A 13,538-nucleotide genomic window follows, 5' to 3' on the forward strand; every position below is an offset into this window, starting at 1 on the left:
TTACTAGTGGGAAAAGGAGTGAGGGAGAAAAAAAATGCAAGCAATCAAGACCAGATTGTACTCACCGTTACAGCGATATCAAACTTTAGTTTCTGCAGTTCTGACTGATATGCGCCACATCCAGCACAGACAGGGTTTCTCAGTGTGGTATTTATGAGGTCTCTGACGGACCTAACGTTAGCCTGGAGAGCAGACGTGTCAGACCGGAGCTGGGTTATAATGGAGTTCAACCGCATCAGGAGGACGGCAGTACTGTTCACCACTGGGGCAACAGAAACAACACATAGGGCAAGAGTTGTAGAAAACCAATTAAATGTTATCAGAAGAGGAACACACATTCACAACCATACACACACAGGATGTAGTTGCACTATACCTATGGCCATGTCTCTGACTGACCCCAGGGCATGGTTAAGTGGCCCATCTATACCTCTCTGGATCTCTCGGCCCAGTAAAGGACCTATTTCTGAGAGAGAGACGAGATAGAGAATTTGTCATTATTTGCAAAACAGTGTTTTCCCCAATGGTGGTAGCTAGTCTCCTTTGAATCAAAATGTCTATTGACATAACAACTGTGTGTTTGAACATTGCAGAATCAGGCATTCCGTGATCGTCCAAGCCACTCACCACTGAGGCTTTTATTGACACTGTCCAACGTCTTATCACTCTCCATTAGCACACTGTCGATTTGCTGTGAAGAGACCAGAAATGCACCTGTTTAGTCAAATGTGGAGGCTTCTATTAATAAGTACTAACGTCTAAAAAAAGGAAGCTTTCTCAAACACTGAAACTACACTTTTGTTCAAAAGTTTGGGGTCACTTAGAAATGTAATTGTTTTCAAAAGAAAACATCAAACATCAGAAAACATCAGAAATACAGTGTATTCACATTGTTAATGTTGGATGCTGGAAACAGCAGATTTTTATGGAATACAGGAGATACAAATGAATAACATAACTATTTCAGTTTTTTTACAAGTAATGCCATGTCCAACATTATTCATACCCCTTGAAATTGAAAGCAAATTTTCTAGAAAATGCAAGTTTCTATACAATATTCTTGGTTTCTATACCAAGACAATGGTCTTGTAATTTCCACCATGAGAGAGCATTGTAATCATTCATAAATTGAGAACAGCTGAACAGCAGTAGTTCTCTAGTCAGTTACTAGTCAACTGCAGGTCATGGCTAAGAACAGAAATAGTTATGTTATTCATTTGTATCTCCAGCACAATGTCTTTCCGTGTTTTGTCACTTGTTTATGTCCTTTCCAGCCAGAAGAAACCTATTGATCAAAGAAAAATTCACTATAGCTCAAAATGTGGCATGGGAATGAATATTTTTGGGCTTAACTGTAGGTGTATAAAGGCCCAATCATCAGTCCTGTGTTCCAATGGCATGTTGTGTTTGCTAATCCAGGTTTGTCATTTTAAAAGGCCAATTGATCATTAGAAAACCCTTTTGCAATTATGTTAGCACAGCTGAAAACCGTTCTGAGAAACAAAGGCTTATTCCTTGCGAGAAATAACCTGGAATCCGACTGCCAAGATCTCGTACAACGCTCCATACTACTCCCTTCAAGGAATGAATATAGCCAGTTTCCTCCTACAACAGGACAATGACTCAAAGCACAGCTCCAAACCACGCAAGAACTATTTAGGGAAGAATCACTCAGCTGGTATTCTGTCTATAATGGAATGGCCAGCACAGTCACCAGACCTCAACCCTGTTGTGCTGCTGTGGGTGCAGCTTGACCTTATGGTTTTCAAGAAGTGCCCATCAAGCTAATCCAACTTGTGGTAGGGGCGTCAGGAAGCATCAGGTGAAATCTCTTTGTATTACCTCAAGAAATTGATAGCTTGAATGCCAAAGGTCTGCAAGGCTGTAATTGCTGCAAATTGAGGATTCTTTGACAAAAGCCAAGTTTGAAGGACACAATTATTACATTTAAGATAATTATTTCTAACCTTCTCAATGACTATATTTCCTATATATTTTTCTGTAATTCCTGTTTAAACTCATTCCATGTTCAATTCTGTTTCCATAAAAGTTGGGATGCTGGGTAAAATGGAAATCAATAAACAGAATGCATAGATGTGCAAATCATTTAAAGACTATATTGAATAGAAAATAGTAAGAAAACAACATATCAAATGTTGAAACTGAAAATTTTTATTGTTCCTTGCAAGCAACACATTTCAGAAAAGCTGGGATGGGCAACAAAAGACTGCAACATTTGTGTAATACTCAAATAAAAATCCTGATGGAACATCTCACAACTAAATAGGTTAATTGGCAACAGGTCAGTAACTGGACTGGGTATAAAAAGAGCATCCCGAGGGTCTTTCAGATGCAAAGATAGGGAGGGATTCACCACTCTGTGAAAGTCTGTGCAGGCAAATAGTCAAATTGTTTTGAGTTCTCATCATCTACATAATATCATTAAAATATTTAGAGAATCCGGAGAAATCTCTGTACACAAGAGACTAGGCCGAAAACCAATATTGGATGGTCGTGACCTTCGGGCCCTCAGACGGCACTGCATGGGCTCAGGAACACTTCCAAAAAATATTGTCTGTGTACACAGTACATTGCTGCATCCACAAATGCAAGTTAAAACTCTACCATGCAAATGAGAAACCATATATAAACAAGATTCATAAATGCTGCCTCCTTATCTGGGCCCAAGCTCATTTAAGATGGACATAGGCGAAGTGAAAAACTGTCCTGTGGTCTGACTAATCAAAATTTTATTGATTCTTTTTGGGAATCATGAACGCTGTCTCCTCAGAGCTAAAGAGGACAGGGACCATCCGGCTTCTTAGTAGCCCACAGTTCAAAAGCCAGCATCCATGATGGTATGGGGTTGCATTAGTGCACATGGCATGGGTGTGGTGCACATATGAAGACAACATTAACGCTGATTATATATTGGTTTTGGAGCAACCTATGCTGGCATACAGATTACGTCTTTTTCAGGGTAAGCCTTGCTTATTTCAACAAGACAATGCCAAACCACATTCTGCATGTATTGCAACAGCATGGCTCCATAGTAAGAGTCCAAATGCTAAACTGGCCTGCCTACAGTCCAGACCTGTCACCCATTGAAAACATTTGGCTCATTATGAAACAAAAAATACGACAAAGGAGACCCCAATTTGTTGAGCATCTGAAATCCTATATCAATCAAGAATGGCAACACATATCACATTCAAAACTTCAGGAATTGGTCTTCTCAGTTCCCAAACAGAGAACTGTTAAAAGAAGAGGTGATGCAACACAGTGATAAATATGCCACTGTCCCAACCTTTTTGAAACTTGTTGCTGTCATCAAATACAAAATGGGCATGTCTTTTCAAAGAACCATACAATGTTTCAAATTCAACATTTGAAATGTTATCTTGGTACTACTTTCAGTTAAGTATAGGGATAAAAGATTTGCACATTATTAGGGGTCATCCGGTAGGTGAAAACCATTTGTAATCATTTGTATTATAATAATAACATTTATATTCTTATTATTATTCTTGTGGCCTAAATTGCAAAATAACACAAAAATTCCCTGGTAACTTTTATTTATAACTTACTTTCCTCACTTCAACTATAGCCCCCGACTAACTACCTCACCGACACCCACGCTGATTCGTCCACCAGATTCAATTAGCGAATTTCAAAATGATGGCATTTCCACCCCGTTTGACCAAGAATACTGATTATTTTTGTATATGACTCATATCTCATGATGAACAAAAAAGCCTCATGAACCATTACAATCCACCATCTTGGACAGTGCAAATTTGGCAAAACATATACAAAATAACTTAAAATTAACAATAGCTCCAAATGATCTGCCCTTTGGCATGCAGGTGTCTCATACATGTCTCCCATTGGGGTGAAAAGGAATAACAGATTACAAGATTACAAATTACAAGATGGTGGAAAAATGGCTGACTACTTTAAATCAAATGCATCACACTTCATGTGTGCTTCATGTGTGCATTACATTATGGCAAAATGATATACGTTTTTGACACAAGCTAATGCTAATACAGTGAGGGAAAACATTATTTGATCCCCTGTTGATTTTGTACGTTTGCCCACTGACAAAGAAATGATCAGTCTATGATTGTAATGGTAAGTTTATTTGAATAGTGAAAGACAGAATAACAACAAAAACAAATCAAGAAAAACACATGTCAAAAATACGAGATACTATGTTGTTCAAATGAGATAATCATTAGTATGTCTAATTAGGCCAAATTCTTTATGCAGCAGCATTAAAAGACCATGTAATGGTTGCTACAGCCCATCGTTCTTTGATTCTGTCCAGTGAACTCTGAAGCAAGGCAACCTTTGAACTCCAAAGCATTAAGTCAGAGCAGTGAGCATTTGGCTGAATAGTAGCATGTTGGCATAAGGTGAGGACGCATCAAGTGTGCCATGACATTTTGCTCAAATTATAAAACATTGTATGTAATACAAAACAGGATTGTCCAATAAATATTCAATCCAGGCAACATTACAACGAATACAAGTTGTAGTCTTGTTTAAGTGCTTAAAGCAATTTTGCCCGAATTTCTGCCAGACGCGCAATTCGCCATTTAAATTTTTTGAAGCTGTAAGTCTCCTACTCTGTCACCAGGTAGCGCAAAGAAATGCCTTCTATGCCACCAGATGGCGCAAAGTTTTGGTAATATTGATTAGTCTGAATGCGTGTGTGCATGTGTATGTGTGTAAGGGTTTACGTTAGCCGGTGGTATTAGGTGTAGTTGTCTGGCAGATGAAAATATCAACGGCCAAAATGTCTGGTGGGAAATATGGCAATTAAATAACTAAATTGATTAAAAGCATATTAAATTACCTAATATTGTGTGTTCTATATATGTTGCCAAGAAAAGATGTTTCAATGGGACAACATTGTGACCATTGTGCCCTCTGTTGCCTCTCCTCCCCCTGCCGCAGGCCGGCTCCAGCGTTCGACATCACCGGTCTTCTGACACCATCACCCATCTCATTCATGCATTTCACCTGTTGTCTTGTTTTTGCGCACCTGGTTCTCATCCTCATCATTCTTCCCAGTATATATGTTCCCTCTGCTTCCCCTGTCTTTGTGTGTTATTGTCTCACTTTACAAAAGAGCATTGTTAAGCTTCACCGTTGTCGCTACTATTAAAAAACACAACAAAGACGTACCGCTTCGTTCTCCTGTTCCTCCTTTTCACTCGAAGCCTGACAAACATATATTAATATCGATACATTTAATGGGCATTATCTAATTAGGAAATATGGGTGGAAATGACTAAGTTTGACAATATTTGCCAAAATATTTTACACATGCTTGGGAGTTTTTCTTTTGTCGATCAGAGTTGATGCAACAAATATAATTGACTGTAATGTGTTTATCTAATAATAATGTTGTGAAATTAGGCTACATCAAGGTGCATTGCAAAACAATTCTAAACTATATTTAAGCATACTGAAATTAAGAACCAAACCAGTTTCAGTAAATTATCTGAGCATATTATGTCAAACACGCTTCTGCATGCATTGGCTGGAAACTGATTTAATTTGCGTTGTATTTGTTGAAGGCAAAGCTCTCGATATACCGGTCAATTTTCGTTCCTACCCTCACCTATGGTCATGAAGGCTGGGTCATGACCGAAAGAACAAGATCGCGAGTACAAGTGGCTGAAATGGGTTTTCTAAGAAGGGTGGCTGGCTTCTCCCTTAGGGATAGGGTGAGAAGCTCAGCCATCCGTGAGGAACTCGGAGTAGAGCTGCTGCTCCTTTGCATCGAAAGGAGCCAGTTGAGGTGGTTCGGGCATCTGGTAAGGATGCCCCCACAACGTTTCCCTAGGGAGGTGTTCCAGGCACGACCAGCTGGGAGGAGACCTCGGGGTAGGCCCAGGACTAGGTGGAGAGATTATATTTCGACACTGGCCTGGGAACGCCTCGGGATCCCCCAGTCAGAGCTGGCAACTGTGGCTCGGGAAAGGGAAGTTTGGGGTCCCCTGCTGGAGCTGCTGTTCCCACGACCCGATACCGGATAAGCGGATGAAGATGAGATGAGATGTACTTGTTGAGACGTTTCTAACATTGACCCAAAATCCCTTTAATCCCAAATTGTAAACATGATTTTGGAATGCAAATATTGTGCAAGAAGATTGTTTTCTATAAAAAATTATTGTGATCTGGCTCAAATAATTGTCATCAGGCAGTTATATATGTTATAATATTGCTTAGCCCACAATGAACTATTGTGAAGAGTGAATTCTTCAGACCAATTTAAATAAAAACACATTGTTGGATCATCGCGTTTGTGTTCTATTGCTGTTTAAATGTGGGCTATTATATTGCTATTTTAAAATAAGCCTGGTAAGACAGTGGCATTGTTAGGCCTGGGAGTCTGGGGCTATAGCTCCGGATCTTTTATGAATAGCCCCGGATCTCAAATTGGAAAAAAATTATAAATTTAAATAAAATATCCCCTACTGGTAGACAAATGTAGGCGAATGATCTACGTCAATTGATCAAACCTTTGAAAATGGTTAATAGGCTTTACTACGTAAGGATAATGTGATTTTAAAAAAATACGCAAATTAACACATTGTGTAAGTTGATGTGGCACAGATGGCAACAATCAGATGGCAATATTCAATAGGTCATTACGGCCTATCGAAACCAGGGAGATATATTAACAATTGTATTGATCAACTGAATGGGCGGACCTGTTAGGAAAATTGTATTCATGGTACAATTTCTTTAGCGTTTAGTGGTATAAAGTAGTGAACTGAGTGTGTGGCTGGAGTTTACTGTGTAAATGTGTAGAACCTAGTTCGTCTGTAAACCTAGTTTGCTTATATGAAACTTGAAGCATGCCATTTTTTATTATCTGAAATTTTAAAGGGTTTGATTGGAATTTAAGATATCATATCTCAAAGCGTGAAAAGCTTTTTTTCATTTTCTGTTTAGCCTATTTTTTATTTGTATATAATAAATCACTTTTAATAAACAGTCAAATTCAACAACTCTTGTGTATTAATTGAATTGCGCTTACATAAATTGCTCACAATGGACCTTGGAATTTTGGGAGATGCGATTGTTTACAAGTTGATGCTTTCCTCCCATACATAAGTGACAGGGTGATATTTATGGAAAGAAACAGTGCCTCTTTGTAATATAAAACTGTTCTGAATTTCCTATTTTCGTTATCTACAGTGGATATAAAAACCAGGTTATTGTAAGGTTTTCATTTTTCCCCCTCTAAGATTGCAGTTTGTTTAGTGTGCCGCATTTATACATTTTTGGTACCTCTGGGTCAAATGTACCCCTTTCCGGCGCTTCTAGTATAGGGACCTGACCCCACAGTCGCCGGACAGTAGCGCTGGTGTCACAGCTGCAAGTCATTCATATGAGCTCTCTATAAGCCTTCCTCACACCCGTCCTTGATTGTGTCCAAGAATAAAATATTTGTACCATATGTATCGGTTTTTAGTCTTGAGAATACTGTCGGACCTTGGGCAAGAGTGGTTGATTGCTTATACATAGCATAAACTGCATATTAGAATACGTAGCCTAGCATAGAAGTAAAATATAATTGGAAACTTGAAATTGCCAAAATTAAAAAAAATATCTAGCATTGCCATGACTCAATGCATATCTCATTAGTTTTCCTCAAATTACATCTAGTTTACAATGTCTTAGTCTATAGTTATTTGGTAAAGAAATAACATTCCTATTTTATTCTTCAATGTTCTAAATATTTTAAGCAATTGGCATGTGATTTTGATGAAAATGTTTCCTGTCATGTTCATTTATTTGTTAGCAAAGATAAATTAACATTATATTAGTTCAAAATCAAATGTCTAGCAAAATGTCAAATGAATAGTAAGGTAATGATGAAAAAAAAAATTGGGAAAACAAATAAATGTAAGTTTTTTTATACTACTACTACTTTTTTTACTAAGTCGTTCAAAAGAGAAATTTAGTCTCTGGGCCCACATAATTATTTTACTACTTGGGCTTCAGGGCTTCCATACAAAAAAATGTCTACATTGATTTGCATTTTAATGAGTGGTTTGCACACATTTATGGATGGATTTTGTCCCACTCCTCTTCTCCATGTCTTTAAGGTTTCGAGGCTGATTTTTGGCCACTTGAACTTTCAGCTTCCTCCACAGATTTTCTATGGGATTAAGTTCTGGCAACTGGCTAGGCCACTCCAGGACCTTAATGTGCTTCTTCTTTAGCCACTCCTTTGTTGTTGCCTTTGCCATGTGTTTTGGGTCGTTGTCATGCTGGAATACCCATCCACAACCCATTTTCAATACTTTGGTTGAGGGAAGGATGTTCTCAGCCAAGATATGACGCTACATGGCCCCATCCATCGTCCCTCTGATGCTTTGAAGTTGTCCTGTCCCCTTAGCAAAAAAACACCCCAAAGCATAATGTTTCCACCTCCATGTTTGACAGTGGGGAGGGTGTTCTTGGGGTCATAGGCAGCATTCCTCCTCCTCCAAACACGGTGAGTTGAGTTGATGCCAAAGAGCTCGATTTTGGTCTCATCTGACCACAACACTTTCACCCAGTTCTTCTCTGAATCATTCAGATGTTCACTGGCAAACTTCAGACAGGCCTGTACATGTGCTTCTTGAGCAGGGGGACCTTGCGGGTGTTGCAGGATTTCAGTCCTTCACGGCGTAGTATGTTATCAATTGTTTTCTTGGAGACTATGGTCCCAGCTGCCTTGAGATCATTGTCAAGTTCCTCACGTGTAGTTCTGGGCTGATTCCTCACCGTTCTCATGATCATTGCAACTCCACAAGGTGAGATCTTGCATGGAGCCCCAGCCCCACTCTCGAGGGAGAGTGACAGCTATTTTGTGTTTCTTCCATTTACGAATAATCGCACCAACTGTTGTCACTTTCTCACCAAGCTGCTTGGCAATGGTCTTGTAGCCCATTCCAGCTTTGTGTAGGTCTACAATCTTGTCTTTGACATCCTTGGACAGCTCTTTGATCTTGGCCATGGTGGATAGTTTGGAATGTGATTGATTGATTGCTTCTGTGAACAGGTGTCTTTCATACAGGTAATAAACTGAGATTAAGAGCACTACCTTTAAGAGAGTGTGCTCCTAATCTCAGCTCGTTACCTGTATAAAAGAGATCTGGGAGCCATAAATCTTTCTGATTGAGAAGGGGTCAAATACTTATTTAATAAATTTATTTAAAAAAAATACATGCGTATTTCATTTCTTTGTTTTTGTTATTCTGTCTCTCACTGTTCAAATAAACCTACCATTAAAATTAAAGAATGATAATTTCTTTGTCAGCAGGAGAATGTACAAAATCAGCAGGGGATCAAATAATGTTTTTTCTCACTATAAACATCTTTCAAACTCTCATAAGTGCCTCCCTATAGCTGCATGCAGCAATTCAGGGGTCCAAGCTATTAGAATAAAAAGGATAGGCCATATACAGTGGGGAGAACAAGTATTTTATACACTGCCGATTTTGCAGGTTTTCCTACTTGCAAACATGTCTGTCATTTTCATCATAGGTACACTTCAACTATGACAGAACAAATGAGGAAAAATAATCCAGAAAATCACATTGTAGGATTTCTTATAAATTTTTTGGTAAATTCCTCTGTAAAAATAAGTATTTGGTCACCTAAAAAACAAGCAAGATTTCTGGCTCTCACAGACCTGTAACAACTTCTTTACGAGGTTCCTCTGGCCTCCACTTGTTACCTGTATTAATGGCACCTGTTTGCACTTGTTATCAGTAAAAAAGACACCTGTCCACAACCTCAAACATCTCATATCTCATCTTCATCCGCTTATCCGGTATCGGGTCGCGGGGACAGCAGCTCCAGCAGGGGACCCCAAACTTCCCTTTCCCAAGCCATATTTGCCAGCTCTGACTGGGGGATCCCAAGACGTTCCCAGGCCAGTGTCGAAATGTAATCTCTCCACCTAGTTCTGGGCCTACCCCGAGGTCTCCTCCCAGCTGGATGTGCCTGGAACACCTCCCCAGGGAGAAGTCCTGGGGGCATCCTTACCAGATGCCCGAACCACCTCAACTGGCTCCTTTCGATGCAAAGGAGCAGCGGCTCTACTGTGTTCCTCACGGATGGCTGAGCTTCTCACTCTCAAACAGTCACACTCCAAACTCAATTATGGCCAAGACCAAAGAGCTGTCAAAGGACATCAGAAACAAAATTGTAGACCTGCACCAGGCTGGGAAGACTGAATCTGCAATAGGTAAGCAGCTTGGTGTGAACAAATCAACTGTGGGAGCAATTATAAGAACATGGAAGACATACAAGACCACTGATAATCTCCCTCGATCCGGGGCTCCACGCAAGATCTCACCCTGTGGGGTCAAAACGATCACAAGAACAGTGAGAAAAAATCCCAGAAGCACACGGGGGGACCTAGTGAATGACCTGCAGAGAGCTGGGACCAAAGTAACAAAGACTACCATCAGTAACACACTACGCCGCCAGGGACTCAAATCCTGCAGTGCCAGACGTGTCCCCCTGCTTAAGTCAGTACATGTCCAGGCCCGTCTGAGGTTTGCTAGAGAGCATTTGGATGGTCCAGAAGAGGTTTGGGAGAATGTCCTATGGTCAGATGAAACCAAAATATAACTTTTTGGTAAAGTCGCCCAGTATGGCGTCAGTACATGTCCAGGCCCGTCTGAGGTTTGCTAGAGAGCATTTGGATGGTCCAGAAGAGGTTTGGGAGAATGTCCTATGGTCAGATGAAACCAAAATATAACTTTTTGGTAAAAACTCAACTTGTCGTGTTTGTCGTGTTTCATCCAAAGAACACCATACCTACTGTGAAGCATGGGGGTGGAAATATCATGCTTTGGGGCTGTTTTTCTGCAAAGGGACCAGGACGACTGATCCATGCAAAGGAAAGAATGAATGGGGCCATGTATCGTGAGATTCTGAGTGAAAACCTCCTACCATCAGCAAGGGCATTGAAGATGAAACGTGTCTGGGTCTTTCAGCATGACAATGATCCCAAATACACCACCCGGGCAACGAAGGAGTGGCTTCTTAAGAAGCATTTCAAGGTCCTGGAGTGCTCTAGAGGAGATCTGCATGAAGGAATGGGCCAAAATCCCAGCAACAGTGTGTGAAAACCTTGTGAAGACTTTTGACCTCTGTCATTGCCAACAAAGGGTATATAAAAGTATTGAGATGAACTTTTGTTATTGACCAAATACTTATTTTCCACCATAATTTACCAACAAATTCATAAAAAATCTTACAATATGATTTTCTGGATTTTATCTCCCATTATGTCTCTCATAGTTGAAGTGTACCTATGATGAATATTACAGGCCTCTCTCATCTTTTTATGTGGGAGAACTTGCACGATTGGTGGCTGACTAAATACTTTTTTGCCTCACTGTAGTAGGCGATGTTGTCAACAGTGTTATGTCACGACAAACAAAACAAAATACATCTATGCATGTTAACCTAAATTTCATGTTATCGTTTCCCACACTGTAAGCACTCATGTCAACCAAATCCAGCTGAAATTGTGAATTTATAACATGAACAATAAAATTGTTAGCTACAGGCCTGTGTAGCGTGTGTGTAGCGTGTATGTATCCTGGGCGAGCAGCCAGTCATCTCCAAGGTTTTCTCCAAGTACGCTCTTTTTAAACCCTCTCTACCCACATAATACGGGTTGTAGTAAATACCTTTCATAACCTGTTCAGACATCGTAGAGCATTCGAACAATAATGAGAATTAATACGTTTAACATCGTTTTATTTGAGTTTTCAAAATTACACACCAAAAATATTCAGAATAGTTACACAAACATTCAGATTTCTCATAGTGTTTGTTCATCAGTCATTGGTGAGTGAAAGCCTGAGGCTTTCAAGGCCTTGACCAATACGTTTCAGTCGCGGTGTTAAAACTGTCTCCACAATGTCATCATAATGGGTCTCAAAAAAATTATCAGGCATATTGAGACAAAGAATGTCTTGTCTGGCTCGGGTGGTCCACTTCACATCCGATGCATGCTTTGTGTAGAATAGCCCCAACAACATTTTCCAGAATCATACCCAGTGTTGCTTTGATGATCTTTAAAACTTTTGGTGCAAGGTGTTTGTCCATTTTGTGATAACCCTTGTTAGCATTTGAAAGGTAGAACAGATTAAGAGGACCTAGCTGATCACCAATCCGGTCAATCCAGTTGTAGTTTCTTGCTGGGTATGCCAGTGGAATCGAGCTGTCGGGGTCAGGGGTTCCGTAGAAGGCTTCAGCGTTGTCATACCTGGCGTCACACAGCCAGTCCTCAGCCTTGGGTTCTTCAATCACCGCTTGGTTGTAATCTTGAGACATGTTTAGTAAATTATTCCGTCTGCTTGATAGTCACAGGTGGTCTGTCTGTTTTTATTCTGTGTTGAGGACGATGTTAACGTAAGGTGGGGCTTCAAGGTCTTATGTCAGTTGAACAGTCCACAGTCACAATCTACCCCCCTGACATTTTCAAAAGTCATTCTCTTTCAGCCCCTCGACAACTTTAAACAGTACATCTACCGTATTATGTGGGCCTTGTTTTCGCCCCAAATAAAACACTTTTCGAAAGGTGCCCCATAATCTGGCATTAAAAATCATTTGATCAGTCACACCAGCCTTAAACACATGGCAGCTCTGGGTGGAAGATGTATCCACCGATCCGACCATCGTCCAATTTCCATTCCTGTGCCAACATATCCAGGTGTAGTTTATGGATTCGGGTTAAACTCTGCATCGGTTTCTTTGGGGCTGGCATGTTGATTGCATCTTTGCGTTCCATTTGTAATTTCTTACCAAATCGCTGAGCTGCATTTAAGATGTTAGCTTTCAACTGTGTTTCACCCAAAACATTGATCGCCGCACAATCCTCCATGTTTTGTATTGTGTTGGTAAGTTTGCTCAGGCAAGACTGAATGACCATCACCGATGTCTGTGTGGTTTAAATACACAGATAGAAAACATGAAAGGATAACAACCACTGGTTGTAGGCCATCTGTTGCACCACTTGGCAGAAGATAAAACACTGGGGTTATAGATTTGCCGAACACCATTTGTTGAACACCAAACATCTTACCGCTGACACAACACTTATCTACTGCCTGGGATTTTTTCATTCCAGAACCCTAAGGCTCATTTGTTAATCATCAAACACAACCCACCTGTTATAACAATAGTCTGTGTTGCTCATCAGGCCTTGTAAAACATCAAACATGGACACATCAATGTAATCATAAATTTCAAAGTCACCGGACATGCATACGTGTAGTTATTGTTGTGTTCTCTCGTCCTGTGTTTCAGCGTATAGCCTTTTGTATCTGTATGGCATGGCACTCGGTTTTGTTTTCTTAAAAAAATGCTTATTTTTTGTATTTTTTAAAGCTCCTCTTTGACCCTGCATTTGCCTCCGACTCTCCGGGAAACGTGAACCTGAGTCCCTCATTGACACTGACAGTAATCCTGACCACCACTGACACCAAACAATCATATAC

The 13,538-nt window shown here is 40.1% G+C and overlaps 1 protein-coding gene across 4 annotated transcripts in view; it reads right to left on the minus strand.

Annotated features, from left to right (window-relative positions):
- The window catches only part of prom2 (prominin 2), a 92,857-nt gene that overhangs the window by 35,132 nt on the left and 44,187 nt on the right, over positions 1-13,538 (minus strand). For all 4 annotated transcript variants that reach the window (XM_020047036.3, XM_013134284.4, XM_013134286.4 and 1 more), the window contains 3 exons: positions 628-691; positions 377-466; positions 66-262 (listed from right to left, as the gene is read on the minus strand). In XM_020047036.3, the coding sequence (XP_019902595.2) occupies positions 66-262; positions 377-466; positions 628-691 (351 nt within the window). The remainder of the gene's footprint in view (positions 1-65; positions 263-376; positions 467-627; positions 692-13,538) is intronic.

The sequence above is a fragment of the Esox lucius genome, chromosome 6, assembly GCF_011004845.1.
Source record: "Esox lucius isolate fEsoLuc1 chromosome 6, fEsoLuc1.pri, whole genome shotgun sequence".
Lineage (NCBI taxonomy): Eukaryota > Metazoa > Chordata > Actinopteri > Esociformes > Esocidae > Esox > Esox lucius.